This window comes from Momordica charantia (genome assembly GCF_013281855.1).
Source record: "Momordica charantia cultivar OHB3-1 chromosome 11 unlocalized genomic scaffold, Mcharantia_2.0 BLBB01000011.1, whole genome shotgun sequence".
NCBI lineage: Eukaryota > Viridiplantae > Streptophyta > Magnoliopsida > Cucurbitales > Cucurbitaceae > Momordica > Momordica charantia.
The window spans coordinates 1,198,953-1,222,806 of record NW_028275159.1 but is presented as its reverse complement, the minus strand read 5'-3'; the positions used below and the strand labels follow the sequence as shown (position 1 = coordinate 1,222,806).

The following is a 23,854-nucleotide window of genomic DNA, read 5'->3' as shown; positions in this document are numbered from 1 at the left end:
ACGGTTAATAGGTATCTTTGAATCCCTAAAGGAATAGAGAGAAAAAAGTATATATATTTTTTTCAAAAATAAAGATCTTTTAATTTTTAATGGTAGTAAATAGAAAATCACGTATTATCTAAATATTATTCATTTTCAAAATTAAAGTTGATTGGTTGATATAACTATTGGTTTTATATTTACTTAATTTTGAACTGATTTTCGACTGATACACTCTTAAAAAAAATATTAATTTGCTCCACCATATGACTAATGAACTATTAATTGATTCCTTTATTAAAAAAAAAAAGAACTATTAATTGATTAATTACTTTATAACCATTTGTGCAAGTTAGCCCTTGACTATAAAAGTTATAAGTTTTGATATCCATATATAGTTACTGAAGTTTATACTTACAAAAGTTATAAGTTTTGCGATCCATATTATTCTCTTGTTTTAAATTCATGCATTGAATTGATTATGAAATAATATTTTAGTTTCTGAAGTTTATGCTTATTTTATTTGTTTAACGTCTCATTGAAACAAATAAATAAAATATTATTTAGTAAGTTTTAACACTTTGTAAGTAATAATTGCGGTGTTCATTCAATCAAATTTGTACCAACTTTTGGTACAAGTTCAGGATGGAAGAAAATGCTCTCTGAATCTCCGCCATTAAAGCAGCATCGGAGGCCGCCGACGCCAACAGTTCCGATCCAAATACCGGAATAATCTGCAGAAGAGCCGGAAGGACGAGGCTCCCCAACGGCGGCGCTGATAACAGTGATGGAGCCGTACAGATCCGCCATGGTTAATGTTAACGATGATGGAGAGAGAGATAGAGAGGAAAAGCTGTAGATATAAGCAAGGTTTTAATTGTAACTGTAATTTAACAAATAAACCTTTCGCAGTTTCCAGAGAGATTAAAAATAATTAATATTAATATTCAATCTGTATTAGTCAGTGCCACCTTGACGAATGTTTAATTAATTTAGTGTAATTAGAATGAATTCCGGCTCTAGTAAGATCTCACAAAAACTAACAGAAAATAAAAGTTATTCTGAAAAAGTTTATAATAGATATGAGCTACTCTTCTCATTTTTCATTGATTTTGAGATGAAACTTCATGAATATTGATAGATTTTATTTAACTTGATGGTTCTGGTAAGAAACACTGAAATAACTTTGAGATCTAGTTACAAATGTTTGCTTCCGAAACCGTCGGAAAATTGAGATTGAAATTTAAGTTATCTGAAAAAATGTAAACAGAATTATGGAATAAGAAATGGGGATAAGGTCTCGTGATGGCGGTGATGAAGAGACAAGTTTTCTTGAGAGAGAAAGTAGAGAGAGAAGAGATAGAGAATAAATTTAATTTTTTCATTTTTAAAATTCTAAGAGTTCAATTATTATATATTTTTTTTAAATTTGAAGTTCATGGTGCAATTTTTTACTTTTATAAATGTCTGAAGGTTTAAATTTTACAATTGAAAATTTGAGGGTGTAATTGTAACAATCATCATACCTGTACAATTTTTTCAAAAGTTTAAGGGTTTAATTTTTAAAAATTGAAAGTTTGAGGGTGTAATTGTAACAAGTATTAAAGATGGTTTGTGCAATTTATCCTTAAAAAAATACCATCTATTTGATATCAACACACCACCTAAGAGAAAAGGGACTAATTTCAAGAAAATTTTACCTTAAAAATGATTCTAGATTGCTATGGAGGGAAATGACTATAAATGAATATTGTTTTTTTTTTTAATAAATTGAAGACACATTCATCAAGAGTTAAAATTCACTTAGACCACCCTTTTTTTTTTCTTTAATGGGAAAAAAAGAAGACTTTTATTAAGAAAAAAATAAAGACAGGCCATTCAGAAATACAAGAAATCCAACATAAACTTTCCTCTCATTCGAAAGTAAATTACCGTAGGCCACATTTGATGTCAGCAAGTATTGTTTATATATATATGAATTTCTATTTGTTGTATCATGTGCTAACATATGCTACGATCCAATTTGTAGAATTTGCATATGAATATGCTAAATAGCAAATTGGTTAATTTTTTGTACTACTTAAGAATTGATTTTGTTCGATTTTAATATAAGTATTTTATGTCACAATTTGATTTATATTTAATTCTGTGTGCTTGGAATTTGGATGGATATATGCCATATGGAAGAAAATATTGAATTAATGACTTTATTTTAAAAAAATATTTGTAACTATATATTTTCGTTTTGAAAAAAGTCAATTAAAATTTAACTAACTTACAAAATCTTTTTTTAATACAATTTATCGTTAGAAACTTACAAAAACTTATTTGAATGAGTAAATAAATATTTTCTAATTAAAAAAAAGTTATAAGGTTTTATTTTTATATTTATATTGATATCTAATACACCAACTATAGTTCAATTTAACCAACTTATTTTCAAATTGTCAAAACGAACATAACCCAAAAAGAATTAACATATATCTCCAATCAAGACGTTGTGAATTCAATTATCTATCCCACGTGTTATACTAGAAAAGACCTATTTTCAAGTTGTGAGTTAAAACTCAACCTTCACATATTGTAATAAGGAAAAAAAATTACACTAGATATTTGATATATTAGTAAATATTTTGTTAGATAACCATACAACTTAACCGTAATTGACGTCAAAAGCGAGTATAGCTAAGCACTAATTGACATATATCTCCAATCAATAAATTGTGATTTCGATTCACCGCCTCCACATATTCTACTGACAAAACTTTAACTTTAATTGACACCTTCTCTTAATAATAATAAAAAAAAAAGGTTTTTCCAATTTAAAGGTAGAATCATTTCAATTCTTCGTTCCCGCGGTTCCTAATTACGATGGAATGTACAAGTCGTTATGAAATCAAATGAGCCACCTCCATCTTGTAATTCCTGCTGCAATCTCAGCGCGTAAAGGTCAGTAACGCCATATGTGAGTGGCGATTCTCTCCTCTCTGATTCTATTTTCGAAGTGCATTTTCTTGACTCTATTGCGCTTCGCATCTCTTTTACGCTCTTTCGTCCATCGCATTATACATTTTATATCTGCTCTTCTGTTCAATTGGTACTCTACACACTAATTTCAGGCTGATACTTGGCGAATCTCTTTTGTCTCGCGTAGACATTTATTATTAAGGTTATTCGCATCTGAAATTTTTGTTTAGTTGGATTTTCATTCAATTGATGCAACTATGCACCTATTTTAACATTCATTTGATTCAATTACAGTGTCAAAATTAGCGCTAATCAATTCTCAGACGAATCACAGCATAAAGAAGAGAAACGATTACATATGATATACGTCATTTCAAAAGGGAGTCCGCGAGAGTGTAGGTACAATTTTTTGATTCTTTTATTACATTTTCATGTATGATGGACTGATTCAATAGCACACCTCGAAAGGATTTCATTTTTTATCTGAATTTGCACAGTACAGGATTCCTCATGAGCATGCTACATTGAAGAAACGATAGTATGTATTATACGTAATGGAGTTTGAATTCCAAATTATGGGATCATGTGCATTCAGGATTAGATATCATGTGGGTTGCGTAGAAAGCTGAATATACGGATGGATAATGGAAAATGTTAGAAAATCACGTAGTCACAGACTCACAAGATAGATTTGCATTGGTTTTAGTCTATTGGTAGCCACTAGAAAAAGAGGGGATGCATCCAAGGGATTCGTGGACAAGTTTTGAGCATTCAAGGTCTATTCTGCATCGTTATTTACGACAAATTCTGTCTTAAGATTTGCAAATATCCCGTTATCAACTTTTTTATGTGACTCAGATGACAGAAAACTACTTATGCACCATCACACTCACTCCTAATCATACTACTTGGTTTTGAGGCAATTTTAGAAATCTTAGCTTCATCTACTTCAAAGGAAATTGAAGTTTTAAGTGCTTTGTTTGGGTTGCTCAATTGAAAAGTTAGTCATTCGGATGGTATTTGAACAACGGGCCAGTTATAGAGTCGTTTCGATATATTTCACCAGGAATTATAGGACATAAGTTACAGCTTGTTAAGAACATTTATTCAGATTTACTACTAGAAAAGATAAGATTACCGAGGATATATAGGATTCAGGCTTCAGTAAGTAGGATATTACCTCTGCTGGTCACATACCATACCACCTTCCTATCTGCCGTTATATCCAGTATTCTTATACAGGGGTATTTGGACTTGACCAGCTTCAATTTTTTTGACATCTCGCTCTAGCAACTCATACAGCCTTCTTGCTTCCTCAGCTGTCTTCCCCCCACCAACCGCCCTCGCTACTTTCTCGAACCGGTCTGGTGTGTCCTGGTCATAGAAGGCCAATGCCTCCTCAAATTTCTTGTTCTCTCTTTTTGTCCAGGACGAGTAAAAGCCACGTGCTGACGTGACGGAGCTTGATGCCATTATTTTAAAGTTAGCTTGGCACTGAGAAAGGAGAGAAAGGGGAGTATGGGCGTTGGGATATATATGATATGATATCTTTTGGTATTTCACTAAAATCGACTTTTTTCACAGCTCAGAGTCTAACAGCTACAAAATGGGAGAATGCAAAAAGAGTGGGGAAAAGTATGTCTCAGTAAGGGGGGGAAGGAAGAAGTTGAGGGATGGTATGAGCATTATTGTCCTTTGCTCCTTATATACTGGAGGTTGAGGGGTTGTTTAGTGGAATCGGTGCAAGTTGACGAATATATATATATAAGGCTATAAGATATGATTCGTCTTGTTGAGCAGAGGCTAGAAAGAGTGTGTCAAGGGGACTGGCTGTAGTGAAATCTTTTGGAAAAAAGTCTCTTTTCTTTTCATTTAAAATATCATCAGCAAGTAGAATTTTCTCGAGAATTTACAGCCTGGTGGAGGATTAGATCCAATTCTTAGCCTATCTCTTGACAAATAGATGCGCCCATAACAAAAGTTTCATCCCACCTTTTGAATGTGTAAAAAAGGCCAATGAAACTTACCTTTCCTTTCTTTGGTTGAGGTTTTTTCTTTCCTTTTATTATTCAGCTACATGCTATAATATACCATACATATTCCATCTTTAGTATGATTATTATTCCTTCACTCTGAAATAGATACATAGCAACCACAAAACGACTTTAGCTACAGTTTCTTGGACATGACAAGTGCTAAGCTGAAAAGGAGCAAAGGATTCATCTTTCTGTGTCCATACACCCACATAGGTTTAAATATGTTTTAGTGCTTAAACATTTATCTTTTTTTTTTTCTTTCTTTTTTGCAATCTCCAAAATTTTAAAGTTCTGATTTTATTCTTTGAATCTATTCATTTTCATTTTGACCTTTCACATCTATAAATTTAATTATAGTTCTTCAGTTTTCTTTAAATTTAATTTTATGTCAAGTCATTGTCTTAAAATCTTACTCTTATTTATTGAAAATAGAGTCTAGCACCATCAATTATCTTTATATCATATCTAGAATAAGAATGATATAGGAGACTTTAACATAAAAGTTACCAGAACTAAAGTTGAAGTTTTAAAAGTTAAAAGAATGAAAATAAAAGTGAAAAAATTGCAAAATTTAAAGACTAAAACCGATTAACATTTGTATAAATTGTAGTTTAAAAGCAATTTTGTTTGAGTACAAATAATAGGTGAGAATTAAAATTCTCTCATTTGACTTTTTAATCGAATATATATGTCTTAAACCAGTTAAGTGATGCTAAAATTAATAAGTATAATTTATACTTAATGCGTGAGTTTTGCTTTTCTCAAATTTACGAAGTAAATTTCTATGATGTATTATTTTAACTTCTCAATTTCAGGCTTCAAAAGCAGTGAAAAATCTTAGAATATCATGATTGGAATCTACATTCTTTTAAAAGATGTGATTTTTCCTAAAGATTTCTGGATCCTCACAAACCCCCTTTTAATTTTGTAAAAAGAATGCATCTAACGTATATGTTACGTTTCGTGCTTGATTTTACGCTCTCAAGACTGGCTTACTACATCAGTCGTAATGATGAATTTGTGAATTTGTTAATCGTTTGAGTTTACTGTGAAAGTAACCTTTGACGTTTGAATATACACTTAAAGAAATTTCCCGGGCTGTGTTGGAAATTACACGGTCATGCCTCCCTAGACTTTACAAATTTGATCTTGTCGAATCCCTCATGGAGAATTTGGAAATTTAGCTATTCCAGCCGCAAAGCTCAATCATTGGAAAACCAAAGATCTTAGGCGCTGGAATTGGATCTGGAGACTGATAAAAAAGAAATGGGGGTTAATATTAGGGCTTTTTGGTTAAACTTGCAGCAGAACTGACGATAAGGTTACTTTTACTTTATTGCAAGATGCAAATATTGGAAACTTTACTTTCAGAAAATTACAAAAGGGCCTAGCGTGTTCATCCAGAATTTTGGAAAAAATCATCTCCGTACGGTCCTATCGGGAATCTAGAGCCCAAAAATAGCTGTCTTCTTCTAAATATGTAGTTAGGTTCTACAGCAACTTGGATGAAATCTGAATTGGTGCTAGCTATTGTTATTCGATCAATCCTGCGAAGGAAAATGAAGAATTTGTCGGAAATTTGGTGTTGAATTAGGAACCTAATTTTCATTCCAACCACTGTCAATACTTGCGACAAATGCTCCAGATAATTCCAAAGTAAATATTTTTTTTATTATCCAGGAGTCGACGGTCCTTTGGCCTTTATGACACTATACTTAGGGTATGCGCATTGTCCCTATAGCCACTATACCGGGTACATGCATTGTCCCCATACTCGTACATATACAAGGAGTCGTTGTTTGGTGGAAGTTGCGTCCATTCAAGACCTTAAGGTTATTCCTTGAGGTCCCAAGCCACCCAAACTATCATTTAAGGACAATTCTAAAGTAAATATTGAACTCACCAAACGGTGATCCCTAATCCTGTTACTTCGGAGTACTGCATAACTTAGTCATTATAGCTAATCATAAGTGATGATTAACCCAATTAAGTAGAGGTGGAGGCAGAATAAACTAAAAATTATGGAGCTCTAGACGGTTGATCAAGAACAACATGTTTACCGTTTTTGAGTCTCGAGATTAGTTGACGATTGCACCATAGTTGTAACAATGAGCATAGAAAGTAAGAAGAGATTTCGAGAAAATGAGTGCAAACTAGGTATTAAAATTTAATATATAAAGAAAACATAGTTTGATTTGGTCAAACAATAGAATTTAACATATCAAGGGTTTTTTTTTTTCTTTTTTTCAAATTTCTGAAAAAATAAGTGCTTCTTCCAACTCATTCAATCAAGTTGACTGGAGAGAGCCATCCCCATAGTTTATCTTTATTATATCTCCACTGACTTTCTTTCTGTTACAAAATTTCAATTGCTGATATTATTTCCAACATCCCAATTTTCTCTCGACTTCGCTCTCTCTGATCTCTCTCTGTCTCTGTCTAAAATGGCGAGATATAGAAAACCAGTGTTACGAATAAAGGTAAGATCTTATATTAGCATATAATTAGGAATGATTTGGTTTGATGACTTGATTAATTTTGGAAAAGCTGACGAATCAGGATGAAGATGATGTGGGGAAGAAGGCGATGTCGCTGGGACAGCACGGCGGCGCCGGAGGATTCCTTTGGGACGACGGAGTTTTCTCATCAATAAAGCAGCTGGTTATTAATCATGGGAGATGCGTCGACTCCATTCGGACCGAATATGACGACAATGGAAGCTCAATTTGGTCAAGGAGGCACGGTGGAAATGGTGGTTTGAGATCTGAGGTATGTGTGTGTTTCCACCCCCCTATTTCTGTTTCTTTTCAAGTTCTGAAACAAAATTTGTTAAAAATTCGATTAACTTCTTTGTGAAATTTATAATTATTCTTTGAATAATGGCTTTAAAATTTATTGTCCAGAAAATGATGCACGAAAATCATTTAAAAAAATGTAACCCAACATAAAATTATTTTAGTCAAAGTTATTTTTATAAGATGTGTTTGAAGAAAAAATATTTGTTTAAAAAATTATGAAATTAAAAATTGGGATCAATTTTTTAGATTTTCTAAAAGTTGTTATTGAAAATTAAAAAAAAAAGCAATTTTAATAAATCAAAAACCCTTTTTAACCCTCTAAAATTTAGTGAACACTACCAATTTTTTAATTTAAGTACTTTTTTGCACTTTTTTTTAGTGCTAAAGTAAGGGTGTAATATCACTTTAAAAGTTAACTTTTTGGACAATCCCTTTTTTCAAAAATGAATTTTAAAGCAATCTAATTTTAAATTTATTTATTATCAAATATTGTCGGATTTTTTAAAAATCACTTTTAGTTACCTAAAAGTACTTTAAAAAACTATTAAACACACTCTAAATTAGTAATTTTTTCAATAGTATGGGTAGAAAAAATAAGTTTTATTTAAAAAATCGGTGTGTATGTATCATTTTGGAAACTATATTTAATTTGTGTGACTTTGTTAGAAAATACTTAGAAAAAACTCACTACTTTTACATCAATTTAATATTTTTTTGGTCTTTATCGTGAACTTTGTGAATAAAAGATGATAATATGATAGGTACTTCTATCAATATATTTTTTAAATAATGTGTGTAATTGTGTTTGACAACAATTTTTATTTTCTTAATTCTATCTATTTTAGTGTAAACAAATACATTTCATAATCATTTCTTGATTACAATTTCCTCTTAAGAAATGACTTTGTTTAAATATACTAAAAAAAGAAGAAAAAAAAAACTCAACACTTTTGCGATTTTAATCTTTTTGTGGTCCCTATCATGCACTTCGTAAATAAAAATAATAATAACAATATAGTACTAAAATCAATATTTTTCTTCAAAAATTAAACACGTACTTTTAGAAAAAAAAAAAAAGGACAAAATTAAACAGTCCCTCAATATATAATTTTTATTTCTTAATTCATCTAAAATTCAGGTGGTGCTTGAATATCCAGAGGAGTACTTAATTTCAATTCATGGATATGTGGGCAACTTCGGAGCAGACTATGTAGTCCGATCACTGAATTTGGAAAGCAACAAACGAATTTATGGGCCATTTGGTGAGGAAGATGGAACAAAATTTTGGTTCCCTACAACTGGTGCTAAGATCGTTGGTCTCCATGGCAGATCTCACTGGTACCTTGATTCTATTGGGATCAAAGCCATCCCCATTCACAAGAATAAAACCGCAGGTTTGGAAGGATAAAATTTTGCTTTAAATATCTCTAAAATTTTGGCTTTTTTAATTTCTAAAGGCCTAATTTTGTCGCTGTGGTTTTAATTTTTGTTCATTTTAGTTTTTTACTATTGAAATGCTTGTTTTCAATTTAATGTTTAACTTTTACCATTCATCTTGGAGCAATGTAACAATTATCATATAATTTGCTTTTTTCTTTCTTGGTTTATGTAATTTACCTTTTTTTTTTAATATTGAATGATAAGGTTATTTAGTATGCTTGAGTCGATTGGCCCGAGTTAGTCATCTCAGGTTGGTCGACCCGTTGTGGTCGACTAGAGTTTTGGTTGGCTAGAACTAGTTTGACTCAAGATGGTGGTCCTGCACATGTCAATTTGGGTTGGTCGCCCTGTGGTGGTCGACCTGAGTTGGTTAGCTTGAGTTGGTGTACTCGGGGTGGTCGAGCCCTAGACGATCATACTAGGGTGCTCCAGCCAGTGTTGGTCAACCCAGATTGGTCGAGCCCTTACTGGTTGACCTGAAGTAGTCGGACTTGGGATGGTTAGGCTCGAGACAGTCACCTCGAGCTAGAGGGCCTAGGCTGGTGCTTGGGATGTCATCTTGGGATGCTTGACTCGATCTGATTGGCCCGCGGTGGTCGACTTAGATTGATCAGCTCGGGTTGGTACTTTAGATGATCGTTTGTTATTCAGCGTGGGGTCGTCATGTCTGTCCTAGGCAGCCTAAGATGGTCGTTGGGCCCGTGCTTCTCAGCCCAAGTTGGTCGACTTGGGGTGTTTGTAAAAATAAAGTTTAGGAACTGAAACTTAAAAAGAAATAATTTTTTTTTAAAAAAGAAACTTTAAAAAGAAAATATGCAAAATTGTATAAATTAATCAACTTAGTGGGTTGTAGGATTGTGATTAAATTCAAGTCCAATGGCACTGACATTGAGGGGTAAAAGAGATGGAGTTTGACCTTGTGAATCACCCGCATCCGCACCCCCAATCCTTGATCTTCTACCAACACGGCAAACTCAACGATGGCCAGCAACTAATTTGCTGCTCCAAATGCCGTCAACCATGGCGCCCACCCGCCTTCAGCTGCTCCGACTGCAACTTCCATCTCCATCAATCATGCGTCCACTTTCCTCCTCAGATCCGCACCCCCTTCCATCCCCAACACCCTCCTCTCTCTCTCACCATCAACAACCACTCCTGCAACTGCTGTTACCAAATTCCCACCGACCACCTCTACCGCTGCTCCGAATGCGGTTTCCAGATCGACCTCCAATGCGCCATCGCCGACCCAAAAGCCAGCGGCTTACGACGGATGCCAACTGGCCAGTTTCAACATTTCAGCCATCCCCATCCGTTGACCTTCACCATAAACACACCGCAAAAGTTGTTTGCCTTGTGTGCCAACTCCTTATAACATCAGGTTCTATTTACTTCTGCTCTCGCTCCGATTCCTACTTTCATCAACAATGTGCTGAGCTTCCTCGGGAGATTCTAAATCTTGTTTTTCATCACCATCCCCTGTTTCTTTTTCCTCGACCCTTTGTGTACAACTCTCTTTGCGACAGCTGCAGAAATGAATGCGTAGGATTCTTCTACGGCTGTCCGCTGTGTAATTTCAATCTTCATGTAGCGTGTTTGTCATCCTTCAAACACCAACACACTTTCCTCAATCTCCGGAGGGTGCTTTCTTATGATTGCCAAGCTTGTGGCAAGTCAGAGCGTGGATTTCCTTGGTTTTGTAACATCTGCCATCTCTCCGCCCACAAAAAATGTGCAGACTTACCATTGGTTCTCCAAACCTCTGAACATTGTCATCTCTTGGATCTCACATTCTCTCTTCATCAACTTGGTTTGAACAACTGTATGTGTAAAACCTGCGGTGAAGAGATAAACAAATCGTATGCTGCATACGTTTGTCGCCAATGCAGCTATGTCGCGCATTTGGGTTGTGCTGACAGTCGACGAATTGAAATTTTCAATGAGAGATCAGTGGATGCTAACAATGACATCAATTTGGAAGGTGGGATTCTTCATTTTAGCCATGAGCATAATTTGAGCCTCTGCTCTGGCGGGGACAGGCATTGTGATGGGTGCATGAGGTACATACAACTCAGTCCCAATCTTATGGTTGCTCGCAGTGCAACTATTTTTTGCATCAAGAATGTGCAAGATTGCCAACACATAAGACTTGCTTGTTCCATCCACATTTGTTGAATTTGATCTTCATCTCAGATTTTGTATTCTCATGTGCTGTTTGTCTTCAATATTGCCATGGCTTCGCCTATCAATGTGAACAATGCCCCGGCTTCGCCATCGACATTCGATGTACTACAATTACAATCCCATTTACACATCCGAGTCATGATCATCCCCTGTCTCTATGTTCTACGAACGAACAACAGAATAGCGAAGCTTGTGGGGACGGGGTGGATGAGAACAAAGTAGCGTTTGGATGCATCGATTGCAACTTCCATTTGGATGGAAGGTGTGCAACTCTCCCAATCGCAGTGAAACACAGATTCGACGAACATCCTTTGAACCTCACATTTGTGAATGAAGATGAGAAAAGCGAGGAATATTATTGTGACATTTGTGAAGAAGAAAGAGAGGCAGAGCAATGGTTTTATTATTGCAGGTTGTGCTGTTTTACCGCACATACAAGTTGCGCTCTTGGGGACTATCCCTTTATGAAGTCTGCAAAGTGTGAAGGAGATGTTCATCCGCTGAGTTTGGTGAAAGAGGGTAAAAAAGGGTACTCTGCTTGTAGAAACTGCGGCGATTCTTGTGATGGAAATTTGGCATTTGAATGTGGGCGTTGCAAGTTCAATGTGCACGCATTTGGGCCTTGTTACCACCAACAGCTTATGCAAGGCCGAATAGGTTTCACCATGCCTTTCCCTTACTCTCGTTCACTTCTCCTCTACTTGCACCCTTATCAAAGGTAACCCCATGATCTACTGTTTCATTTACTATATACTACTTTGTGTTTACGGGAGGGTTATCGAGTACTTTTAGTCTTCTCTTACGATTTCAGTACACTGCCGTTTTATATATGATATGTAGAAAAAAATTAATTTGTTCAAGGGTAAAGTTTCTGTGATCATTGAAAATAACGGTTTGAATAAGTGTTTTGTTTGTTACTATTTTTTCCATGACAAACAAAACACTGATTATGAACTCTCTTAAACAAATTAATTTTTTACTACATATTGTATATAAAATGACAGTGTACTTAAAAGAGTTTTATGAGTGAAATCAGTACACTTTTTTTCTTCCAGAAACGATATCCTTTATTTTTTTAATGTGAAGATCGGGGAGCAAGCGCATCTCGTTGGGGCCGTACGGCGGAAAAGGCGGGAATCCTTGGAATGAAAGAGCTTTCTTGACGATCAGACGGTTGGTGGTGAATCATGGGCGATGGATTGACTCTATCCGAATAGAATATGAGAAGAATGGGAACTCATTTTGGTCTGCAAAGCATGGCGGAGATGGAGGTTCCAGATCTGAGGTTAGCTCAAATAATTCCATAAAATTAGTGATGTTGTTTTGTGATTGAATTGGTGAGATGGAATTGATTGCAGGTGGTTTTAAATTATCCAGATGAATATCTTGTTACGATTGAAGGCTGCTATGGCGACATACATTTGGGTGGAATTGCAACCACTCTTATACGATCGCTGACTGTAACAAGTAACAGGAGAAGTTATGGGCCTTTTGGAATGGAAGAAGGAACAAAATTTTCATTTCCAAATGAGGGGATGAAAATTGTTGGCATCCATGGTAGGTCTGGTTCTTACCTTGATTCAATTGGACTCCATGCAATTTCAGATCATGTGTAATTAAGTGGGTGAAATGGCAAGGTAAGAGCTCTGAAAGGTTAAGCCTGCCATGTATATATTATTTTTAGGATATTAACTTTTAAACAAGAGTACGAGTATTCAAGCCTCTGTTTGCTTGAAACATCTATCTACTTTATTTTTTTTACTAACAACTTCTTGGTTGGAGATATATGTCAATTACCCTTTAGTAACGCTCGTTTTGACACATCCATTTACTTTATTAATCCTCATTGTGATTTTTTCGTCCAATATTCAAAAGCATTAATTAATAATTATTATGAATAGAGAATGTGGTTTATCAAAACCTTTCATTTATGTCGTGGCACGTGAGACAATGTGGTTTCCAGTCATTTTTGTTATTAATTAATATAATATGTTTCTTCACAGTCACAATCACCAAAGAAATTTCAACAATTAATTTTGTTTACTGACTTTTCTAAAGATACATGGGTCTCGGTGACTCGGTCTCCTCTAGTTGTGGTGGCCGGTTGCGGGTCATCCAATTAAATTATAAATCGTATTTTGTAAATTACGTTTTATATAATATTTCTCAATCTCAATCAATTAGAAATCCTTTTTATTAAAAACAATTTATAAATTAATCTCTATAAACGAGATCGTAGTTGGAATTCCGACATCACATCTCTCAACTTTATTGTTTCTCATCCATCATTGAGTAACCAGTCCACAACATCAGGATGGTAAATTCTAGCCATTAAAGGTACGGTAAATGTGAGTCACCAATTTTTTCTGATTCACCGTTTTATTTTGTTGCTGCAGGAAGACGGCGAAGCTTCACAGGAAACGGCGGTGAAGATCGAGATTCACGGGTGCAAACAAGGTGGGAGTCCTCGGGATGACGGCGTTAATTCCACCGTTAGACGACTTCTGTGATGAATCACAAAGAGTGGATGGTGGAGTATGATCAAAGTTAACGTCGCTGTCCATGGATATTTCTGTAAAACATTGACTTATTCACGAGGAATGGTAAAAAATCCCAATTTATTTTTGTTGGACGACTTTTAGAATTCGATGCACGCAAATTTCCAAAGATACAGGGTGTCTCCTCTCCTCTGGGCTCTGGTTGCGGTTGAGCGACCACTGATTCCAATCTCTCAACTTTGTTGTTTCTCATCTCATCCATCCTGATCCTGCAGTATCCAGTGACCATTATACAAGAGAATGGTAAATATTAGCAGCCGCTACTTGAAAGTGACGATGACCCTTTTTCTGATTCACCGCTTTCTTTTCTTGCTGCAGGAACACGACGAGGCTTCACCGGAAACGACCGTGAAGATCAAGATTCGTGGGAGCGAAGAAGGTGGGAGTCCTTGGGATGACGGAGTTTATTCCACCGTTAGAAGCCTTGTGATCACTCACAGAGAGTGGATCTGTTCAATTCATGTCGAGTATGATAAGAATGGGGAATCAATTTGGGGTTCCAAGCGTGGCGGAAATGAAGGCTCCACTTCAGTGGTGAAATTAGAATTACCCTAATTGCAGTTTATGATCGTCAAACCCCGTCTTGATTTTTCTTCAACCGGCTGCTTGTAGGTTTCTTTACATTATCCCAACGAGTATCTAATTTCAATTTCTGGCTACTACGGCAACTTACATAAGTGGAGAATTGCGGCTACTGTGATTCGATCGCTGACTCTCAAGACCAATAGAAATACTTATGGCCCATTTGGGATGGAAGAGGGAACCAGATTTTCATTCCCGACCATGGGGACGAAGATCGTCGGCTTCCATGGCAGGTGTGGTTGGTACCTCGATGCAATCGGACTCTACATACAGCCAATTCCAAAGTATGCGTATAATCTTCTAATTGTATGGTGTAAAAATATAAATAGAGAGATGAATTTCAGTGAGATTATTCTATTGTTTATGTGCAGAAGCCAACTCCAGAACTTCAGCTTGGCACCCTTTGGAGGCAGAGGTGGGAGTCCTTGGGAGTATGTTTTTCAGTCGATCAGACGGCTGGTGATTAATCATGGGCTATGGATCCACTCCATTCAAATGCAATATGAGAATAAGGATGGGGAATTGGTATGGTCCAAGAAGCATGGAAGCAGAGATAATGGAAGCTCCAAATCAGAGGTTAGCCCAAGTTCCCTAATGCCCATAAACTGTTTGTTGAAATTCCCAACCGAGCAATTTGGAACAATTAAGAAAAAAACAGCGAAGTAGAACTGAATGAAGTGATGGGGTTGAACTGAAATGGAATTGTAGGTTGTGCTTGAGTTTCCGGATGAGTATTTTGTTACGATTCATGGCTACTATGGCGACGTGCATAATTTCGGAGATGCGGCCACTGTGATTCGATCGTTGACTTTAGAAACTGATAGAAGAACTTATGGGCCATTTGGAGTTGAGGATGGAACCAAATTTTCGTTTCCAATCATGGAGACGAAGATCGTGGGATTCCATGGTAGATCGGGTTGGTATCTAGATGCAATTGGACTATATTTTGAAGCAAATTCACAAGTACGCTCAATCTTATCCTTTTACTTTTCTCTCAGTATTGTCTTCCCTCACTTTAATTTAATGATGAAAAATGTAAAAGCTTATCGGTCAAAGAAAACCTTTGGTCCCCATGCTATGCTTGGAATAATGCCTAAATTTTTAAAAATAATGATTTAGACTCTTTAATTTTAAATTAATAATAATTTAGTCCTTAAAATTTAAAGTATTTATAAATTACAAAAATTAAATTATTATATGATAAAAATTGACGCTTGATTTTGATGATAATTTTCTTGGTAGTGACTAAATTGTTACCAATTTTAAACTATAGGAATTAAATTGTTATTTATTAAAGTGCAAAGACTAAATTATTACCAATACGAAAGTATAAGGACTAAATTGTTACCATTAAAATTCCATGGACTAAATTGTTAACGTGCTTTTTAACCAAACTTATTCTTTTATATAGAGCCAAGCTCGAGCTCCAGCTTGTGCCCCAATAGTGTTATCTGAGATGCATGATGGAAATGGAAGTTCCCAATAAGAGGTTTGTCGAGTTCTTTTTTAGGGTTTGTTTGAGAATGAGAATGAGTGATTTCAGCTAAAGAGATTAAGTTGATTTTGTAAAAGTGATTTTTATATAATTATTTTAATCTTTGATTACATATTTTTTCAAACGATTTTTATATAATTCAAAATGATGTTGAATGATTAATATTTAAAGTTTAAGGGGAGAATTTGATAAAATTATTTGATGTTATATTTATTTTGTGATATTTATTATGGATTTTAAAAAGTAAAAAATGGTAAAATAATTTTTCACTTATGTTTAGAAAAAAAAAACTAGAAATACATGTAAGAAATAAGAAATTTGATTTTGTCATTTTCAATTTTTTTATACACAATTTTGAAAACGTAGTGAGAAACCGATGAAAGAAGAAGAACAGTTAAAATCTCTTCGAATGGAGACTGTTAATTACTACTGATTTAAGTTTATTTGGACAAATATATATACTTTACATAAATAAACGTGCCCGTACAAATGAACTAAATATCCCAACTACCACAACGAACTAACTCAATAATAAGGGGTAGGAGAGAGAAAGAAAGAAGTTGATGCGGGCTGCACAAGAGACAAAAACAAGAGGGGCAAAAATGTAGTTTCATGGGAAAACCAGCATGCTTCACGCGCTGCCTTTTACGGTCATCGGATTAACGAAAAAAAATATCAGACGGCCGAGAATAAGATGCTCACGTGGAGATAAGTTTCGGACCGTTGGAGAAAATTCTCTATTTAATTTCTCAATATTTCTCAATGCCCACCGTATGTATAAATCTTAACCATTAATTGTAATTTGATCAAATCATGATTCTAAATATTCGTCAACACGTCTGCGTTTCTATCGATATCAATGTTTTTATGGATTCAATATCGACTAGTGAATCGACATTTCTTTCGTAGTACAAGAAAATTAACAAAATATGAAAAATATTAACAAAATATTACTAATATATACATAATATTAATATTAATTATTTTTAACTAATTTAGAAATATAAAAACGTTTATTTGTTAATTTAAATAGTTTTTACGATTTTTTAAATTTTCTAACTTTTACAAAAATATCCAACGACATCGATGTTTCCATGAAATTGACATCTTTATATTTCCATGAAATTGAGACATCGACATTAACATTTAAAACCTTAGATCAAATAGCTACCCTTTTTTTTTATTGATTTTTAGATCTCTCATTCTTAGCAGGGATTTATAGAAATAACACAAAAACTTTATGAATTTATATATAAAATTATGTTTAAAATTTTATAAAAATAACTCATTTGCAAACTTATATAATCACATATCAACAAAAAAAAATCACTTTTCTAACATTTTGAACCAATAAAAGTAGTGATATTTTTATAAATACATATTTATTTTATGATATTTATTATAATTTTTTTTCTTTTTTCTTCTCTCGATTTTGATTTATCCTCATATCTCCAATTCATCTCTTTCTTTTACTACAATCAGTAGAAGAAACTTCCAATCTGCAATTCCATTATCTTTTTTACTCTTTAATAATTTCCATTTTCTTACTTGTTTTGGTTCTGTACAAAAATTTTCCTAGAAAGTTTCAGAGATTCATCCTCTAAAAATTGTCTTATTTTCTTTAATATATGTTCCATTTCTCTAAATTTAATATAAAAACTTTAACTATAAGAAACAAAATAAAAGGAAAAAGATAAAACCAAAAATTACACAAAAAAGGAAACTGAAAATCTGATAACAAAAAGTAGTATTGTTATTTAACTTGAACTTTTTTGTTTTTGGTATATGGTGCAATACTAGTTTTAGTAGAGACAGAATCTGCTACAATTAAAGCCAATATCTCAGCCCACCTTAATTATAATTAATTACATTTACCAATATTATTTTCTCTTTTTCTTTTTATTTGTTTTAATTTTATCTTATTTTTCTCTGCCTATATACAGTAGATTTGAGTTTACTGTGCCCGTCACCTCCTCCCCATTTTGCAGTTCTCTCTATCCTTGTTGCCTTGTTCTCCCTCACCTCTCCTTCATATTGTTGTTTTATTTGTACGGAGATTTGAACATTCAACTTTTTTATCTATTTTTTTCTAAATTATTCAAACTCAAAATTTTAATTATTCCAACAATATTTTTGTCAAATGAGTTCATATTTGATCTATCTTGTTGGTAAACATATTCAAATATGATAAACTCTCATCGTTGTTCTTTGGATATATTTAAATGGAGTGATGAGACGCACCACGAAGAGTGATAGATGATTTTTTTTCGTCTGTTTTATAATGTTTATAGCTTCAAAAATAAGTCCTCAACATTTAGATGTGTTCATCATTTTAATCAATGTTTCAAATCTATATTATTGTCATTTTCTCAATATTATTGTCAATCCTAAAAATTGTAGTTTTACCTCTAGTATTGCATTAGTTGAGGTTGCTTTCACTCTCAATTTTATGATAAAAGAGTATTATGGAATTTTTAGTTGTACTTTTTGGTTTTTATTTATATTTTTCAAATATAATTACAAAAAATGCAAAATATATTTTAGAGCAATTTAATCCTCCTCAATATCTTCTCTATCAAAGTATAAGCATAAATGTGGTTGGAACTAAGAGAGACAGAAGCTGAAACTTTTTTTACATGTACGAGAAACTCCTACTTCACTTGACGATGAAGTTTTTGAAATTCCAGTTGAATGAAGCAATGAGTTGAACCTACTCAAACTACTACTTCCGCCAGAGAATTTAGTTTTGTAATATGAGTTTATTTTAATTAAAATTAAGTTTGAGTTTATTTTAGTTGGTTGGAAAACTTGTGATATAGTTCTCTACTAGCTTCCACTTCCCTTGTGTCTAATCAAGGATGTAGTTGGAACTGAGAGAGGCATAGAAGGTGAAACTTCTTTACTTGCGCAATAAAGCTCCTACTTTATTCGATGAGAACGAAGAAATTTCAGAAACCATAGTTGAACTAAGATAAATAGCAAGTGACACTCAAACTACTAATCAACAATACATCATGGTAAGCATGTTAATTGACCGCTCATTGGTGTACGAATGTCATACTTGGTTGGCCAACGATCCAAGCACTAAAAGTTGCGCCATCTACATACCAAAATCAAAATTCTTGTCGAAGAGTGCTACACCATGGCTATGAAGGAACTCGAGGAGGACCCATGCTCGCCCATGAGTTAGGAAAGTTCCCCCTTCTTTACTCTACGACTCCATGTATAATGGGAGAATCTAGTTTCGTAATCTATATTAGTTTGAGTTTATTTAGTCCAGAAGAACTACTAAATGAATGTTCAATATCAATGAATATAACTTAGCATCCAATAATTTTCCTTTCCCACCACAATGACCACCACTAACACTAGTATCTTTCGAGCAAAACTTTATCTAAGAATATAATAATCTATTATTTGTTAATCATGGGGTACGGTATTAATTTAGATAAAAGTGTTTTGATTTTTCTATAGGCCGGTTATTTAGTACATTCCCGACTTATTACAAGTTTTAGGATTTTTTTTACACAAATTATAAAGTGCACTATTAAATATGGTAAAATTCAAAGATTTATTATACATAAAATTAAAGGTTAAAAAAGTTATATTTATATGAATGCCATGAAATAAAGATGTATTTTCAAATAAAGAAAAAGTTTAAAATTTATTATGAAAATTAATCATCATCCCCACCGGCCACTACCCAAAATCTGATGGGGAATCGCAGTGGGAAAAATATATATCAATAAATATGTTTTATTAGAGTTTTATTTTCAAACAAAATAATGAAGCAAACTAAACGTGGCATCTCCCCTGGCCATTCCTCTATCCAAATTTGAGTTTTTTTTTTTTTTAAGTACTTCTTACCATTTGAGATGGTTGACTTTGTTTCTGATACATCCTCAATATCCAGATTCAAAGAAAATGGAAAAGACTTTTTCCTACCTCTAAAAATTAACTTCAACAATACTTTCATGATATGTGTTGATTATTATTAAAAGAGGAAGTTTTTTTTGTGTTTTTCAAAAAAAAAAAAGAAAAGTGTTCTTCTGGGACTATCAATATCCGAATCAAAGTGCTTTCTTTTTATATTCTTTAATTTTTTTATTAAAAAGAGAGTTTATGCCTCCTTAGTCTTTCCCAAACTATTCATTAATTTGTGGACATAAATAAATGTTGCGTACAAAATCAACAAAATATCCCAACTGCCACCACCATGTGGGGCCCATTTGAATATAAATATCCAAACCTGCTCGTTCATTTGTGGACAAAACGACTTTAGTCATTTTCATAATTATAAAGTGCCCATTTGAGTTTTGACAATAAATAATTATGTACAAAGCAGAGATCAAATTTTGTTCCTCTATTATATTTTCATTAGGTTTGACAAAAAAGTGTTTGGTTGTGGTCAAACCGCTCAAATGGTTAGGACACCTAAAGGTATTTGTTTGTGGATTTAAATGAGTTTAATTTAATTTCAGAATTTGAAATTTGACATTTCAATAATTATAGATATAAAAAGTCCAAAATAATTTAGTTGTGTCAATTTCTAAGACTACAGTAGAGGTGGGGGCGCAGGGGGAGAGAAATTTCTTGAAATGATTTGATTTCATTCATTACTTTTTCTTCACAGCTCGCACCCTCCAAGTTCTATCCTTTCCCAAAAGCACAAGAAATTCCTTTCCACATTCTTCAGCCTTCTTTCACAATTCTTTTGAAATGCCAATGTTTCAATTCTCAAGCTTCGTTTCAGATCTGCTATGAATTTCGACATTCTGAATCAGCCCCACCCCCATCCATTGTACTTCTTCGAAGAGGGCAAGAACGATGGAGCAGATCAAACAGTCCCCTGCTCCAAATGCCGGCGACCGTTGCGGCCGCCGGCGTTCAGCTGCTCCGACTCCGGCTGCAACTTCAATCTCCACCAGTCCTGCATCGACCTTCCGCCTCAGATCCGCTCCCCGTTCCACCCCCACCATCCTCTTTTTCAAGCCACCAACAACTACCACTGTAATGCCTGTTGGCAAATGCCGTCGGGTCAGGTTTATGTGTGCCGTCAATGCGGTTTCCAAATCGACATCAAATGCGCCATCGCCGACCCAAAAGCCAGCGGCTTACGGCGCACGGCCGGCGGCGAGTTTCGACACTTCAGCCACGCCCACCCATTAGCCCTCCAAAACAGAGCAACCAAACAAGAAGTTGTTTGTGTTGTTTGTCAATTGCTTATAAAATCAGGTGATTCTAGTTCTAGCCATTACTTTTGCTCCCAATGTGACGCCCAATTCCATCAACAATGCGCGGAGCTGCCGCGCCAGATGCAAGACTCGTATTACCACGAGCACCCATTAATTCTTCTTCCCACGATTGGCTTTAATGGAACGATCTGTAATAGTTGCAAAAACGATTGCAGAGAGTTCGTCTATAGGTGTCCACCGTGCAATTTCAACCTTCACGTCGCGTGCTTAAAATCTTTCAATCACGAACACAGCTTCACCAAATTTTGGAGCCCTGCAGAATTTGTTTGTCGAGCATGTGGTGAGAAAGGCGACGAATTTTCGTGGTTTTGCGTCACCTGCCATCTTCCGGTTCATAAAAAATGCGCTGAATTGCCATTGACGCTGCGGATATATGGACACCGCCGCCATGATCTTAGACTCACATACTTCCGCCATGGGGCTGAATTTGTACCCAACAAGATTGATTGCAAATTCTGCTGCGAAGAAATAAAGACCCAGTATGCTGGATATGGTTGCTACGAATGCAACTACTTTGTTCATTTGAATTGTGCCTCCTCACAATCGATGCCCATAGATGCTATTGATTCCAGCGACGACGACGATGATGATCAGATAACCGAGATCTCGGGGACTGAGATTCAACATTTTATTCATCCCCATGGCTTGAAATTCTTCCCTCCAAAGGAAGTTGGGCAAGACAGAGTTTGCAATGGGTGCATGAAGGGCCTGTTGTCAACGCCTCCATCAAACACCTACGGCTGCAAGCAGTGCGATTTCATTGTCCACAAACAATGCCTTGAATTACCCTTAAAGAAAAGGAATTTCCTTCACAAACATAAGCTCACTCTCATCTCAATCCCGGATTTCGTGTTCCAATGCGAAGCGTGTAGGCAGCATTTCCATGGCTTCGCGTACCATTGCAGAGCTTGTTTCTCCACATTCGACACGCGGTGCGCTTCAATCAAAATCCCATTTGAGCACCCCGGCCACGAGCACCCCCTGTCTCTGAACCGCACCAACGAAGACCACAACTGCGAGGGCTGCGGGGAGGGGGTGAAGAAAAAATTAGCCTTCCGGTGCGTCCACTGCGACTTCCACTTGGACGCTAGATGCGCGACGCTGCCGACTACAGTGAGGCACAGAGCCGACGCGCATCCTCTGGAATTGGGATTCGTGGAGGAAGAAGGAGAGGAATATTACTGCGATGTGTGCGAATTGGAAAGGGAGCCGCAGGTTTGGTTCTACGGTTGCAGGGAGTGCAGTTTTAGTGCGCATTTGGAGTGCGTTGTTGGGGAGTTTCCACATGTGAAGTCCAAGATGCACGAAGCTCACCGGCATCCGCTGAATCTGGCGATGAAATGGAAGGGGGTGGAACAGGGCGGCGATTGCGCGGCGTGTGGTGAATCTTGCTCCGACGATTTGGCGTTTGAATGCGGCGTTTGTAAGTTCAATGTGCACGCCGTTGGGCATTGCTACCACCGGGGGACGGTGCAGGGGAAGCTGGCTTCCACCAACCGCTGCTTTTACTATCGTGGGATTGGACTTCACCAACACCCAATTCAAAAGTAAGATACTTTTTACATGCCCATTTCTTCCTATTGTCAAATTAACCCTTTTTAACTGAAATTTAATTATTTGGAAAATGGAAGTGGATGGACTCGAGGGAAATTGGGACCATACGGAGGCAGAGGAGGTAGTCCTTGGGAAGAAAAAGTTTTCGCCTCCATCAGAGGTTTCGCCGTTTATCATGAAGGATGGGTCGACGCCTTTCAGATTCTTCATGAGAGCAACAATGGCGGCCTCATCTGGTCCAGAAACCACGGCGGAAATGGCGGCTCTAGATCTGAGGTGAGCCCAAAACAATTTTGTTACCTTAATCAATCAGATTGAGATTCATTTTGTGATATGTGTGATTGTAGGTTGTTTTTGATTATCCGGATGAGTATCTTGTTTCGATTCGTGGGCACTACAGTGATCTAAGGAAATGGGGAAGTGAACTGGTTGTAATCCGATCACTGACTTTAGAAACCAATAGGAGAAGTTGTGGGCCGTATGGGGAAGAAGATGGAACTAAATTTTCATTCCCAGCGGGAACTAAGTTCATCGGCCTCCATGGTAGGTCTGGTCAATTTCTTGATGCAATTGGACCCTACACAATCTCAAAACAGTAGGCGCATCATTTATTTATTTATTTTTTCTTATTATTATTATTTTGGACTAAAACTTGTATTATGCTTTACAAAATGTATCAACACTCAGAATTCTATGATTCTAAATATACTTTACTGTAAAAAGATTTTGAAAATTTTTTGCGTGATTATTTGACATGCAAAAACACATGTTCTAGATTAAATACTGTTTTCCAAAATCCTCCCACAAGTAGGGATGTTCAGAGGACGTGGTCCTATCTCCGCACCCATTTAATTCTCAGAGAGATTTCCCACGAGGAATTTGTAGGGATTGGATTTTCTGTGGGAAAATTTTCTCGTTTATTTTTTTAATTTATTTCTCAATTAAATTTTTTTTCTAATAATAAAACTGACTTACATGGTTGGGTACGGAAGGATACAATTTTTTTAGT

General features: G+C 35.4%; 4 protein-coding genes and 1 pseudogene across 4 annotated transcripts; 4 read left to right on the top strand and 1 right to left on the bottom strand.

Annotated features, from left to right (window-relative positions):
- Positions 1-2,837: 2,837 nt before the first annotated feature.
- On the top strand, positions 2,838-13,937 carry LOC111022774 (uncharacterized). The gene is given in 8 exon segments (XM_088119640.1): positions 2,838-3,345; positions 7,542-7,751; positions 8,919-10,539; positions 10,542-11,287; positions 11,290-12,119; positions 12,488-12,686; positions 12,760-12,958; positions 13,798-13,937. Coding segments are annotated over 6 exon segments (2,469 nt in total). The 5' UTR covers positions 2,838-3,345; positions 7,542-7,751; positions 8,919-10,124; the 3' UTR covers positions 13,878-13,937.
- LOC111022857 (protein RADIALIS-like 4 pseudogene) lies at positions 3,966-4,649 on the bottom strand (annotated as a pseudogene).
- Positions 7,427-9,188, top strand: LOC111008843 (jacalin-related lectin 3). The gene is made up of 3 exons (XM_088119653.1): positions 7,427-7,462; positions 7,542-7,751; positions 8,919-9,188. The coding sequence occupies exons 1-3, from the start codon at positions 7,427-7,429 to the stop codon at positions 9,186-9,188; spliced, it is 516 nt and encodes a 171-aa protein (XP_087975779.1).
- Positions 13,938-14,042: 105 nt separating the features above from the next.
- On the top strand, positions 14,043-15,678 carry LOC111008896 (agglutinin). Its single transcript, XM_088119644.1, has 5 exons — positions 14,043-14,202; positions 14,278-14,493; positions 14,572-14,825; positions 14,913-15,117; positions 15,250-15,678. Exons 1-5 carry the CDS (start codon positions 14,200-14,202, stop codon positions 15,658-15,660), a joined length of 1,089 nt encoding a protein of 362 aa, XP_087975770.1. The 5' UTR covers positions 14,043-14,199; the 3' UTR covers positions 15,661-15,678.
- A 4,919-nt stretch (positions 15,679-20,597) lies between these two features.
- Positions 20,598-23,578, top strand: LOC111022694 (uncharacterized). The gene is made up of 3 exons (XM_022299945.2): positions 20,598-22,838; positions 22,923-23,121; positions 23,193-23,578. Exons 1-3 carry the CDS (start codon positions 20,797-20,799, stop codon positions 23,442-23,444), a joined length of 2,493 nt encoding a protein of 830 aa, XP_022155637.2. The 5' UTR covers positions 20,598-20,796; the 3' UTR covers positions 23,445-23,578.
- The last annotated feature ends 276 nt before the right edge of the window (positions 23,579-23,854 follow it).

Excerpts from the sequence above, each read along its gene's own strand:
- LOC111008843 (XM_088119653.1), top strand. The coding sequence starts at position 7,427 with ATGGCGAGATATAGAAAACCAGTGTTACGAATAAAG. Across the intron at positions 7,463-7,541 it reads AACCAGTGTTACGAATAAAG|GATGAAGATGATGTGGGGAA; the intron begins GTAAGATCTTAT and ends CTGACGAATCAG. Across the intron at positions 7,752-8,918 it reads ATGGTGGTTTGAGATCTGAG|GTGGTGCTTGAATATCCAGA; the intron begins GTATGTGTGTGT and ends TCTAAAATTCAG.
- LOC111008896 (XM_088119644.1), top strand. Across the intron at positions 14,494-14,571 it reads ATGAAGGCTCCACTTCAGTG|GTTTCTTTACATTATCCCAA; the intron begins GTGAAATTAGAA and ends GGCTGCTTGTAG. Across the intron at positions 15,118-15,249 it reads ATGGAAGCTCCAAATCAGAG|GTTGTGCTTGAGTTTCCGGA; the intron begins GTTAGCCCAAGT and ends ATGGAATTGTAG.
- LOC111022694 (XM_022299945.2), top strand. The coding sequence starts at position 20,797 with ATGAATTTCGACATTCTGAATCAGCCCCACCCCCATCCATTGTACTTC. Across the intron at positions 22,839-22,922 it reads CACCAACACCCAATTCAAAA|TGGATGGACTCGAGGGAAAT; the intron begins GTAAGATACTTT and ends GGAAAATGGAAG. Across the intron at positions 23,122-23,192 it reads ATGGCGGCTCTAGATCTGAG|GTTGTTTTTGATTATCCGGA; the intron begins GTGAGCCCAAAA and ends GTGTGATTGTAG.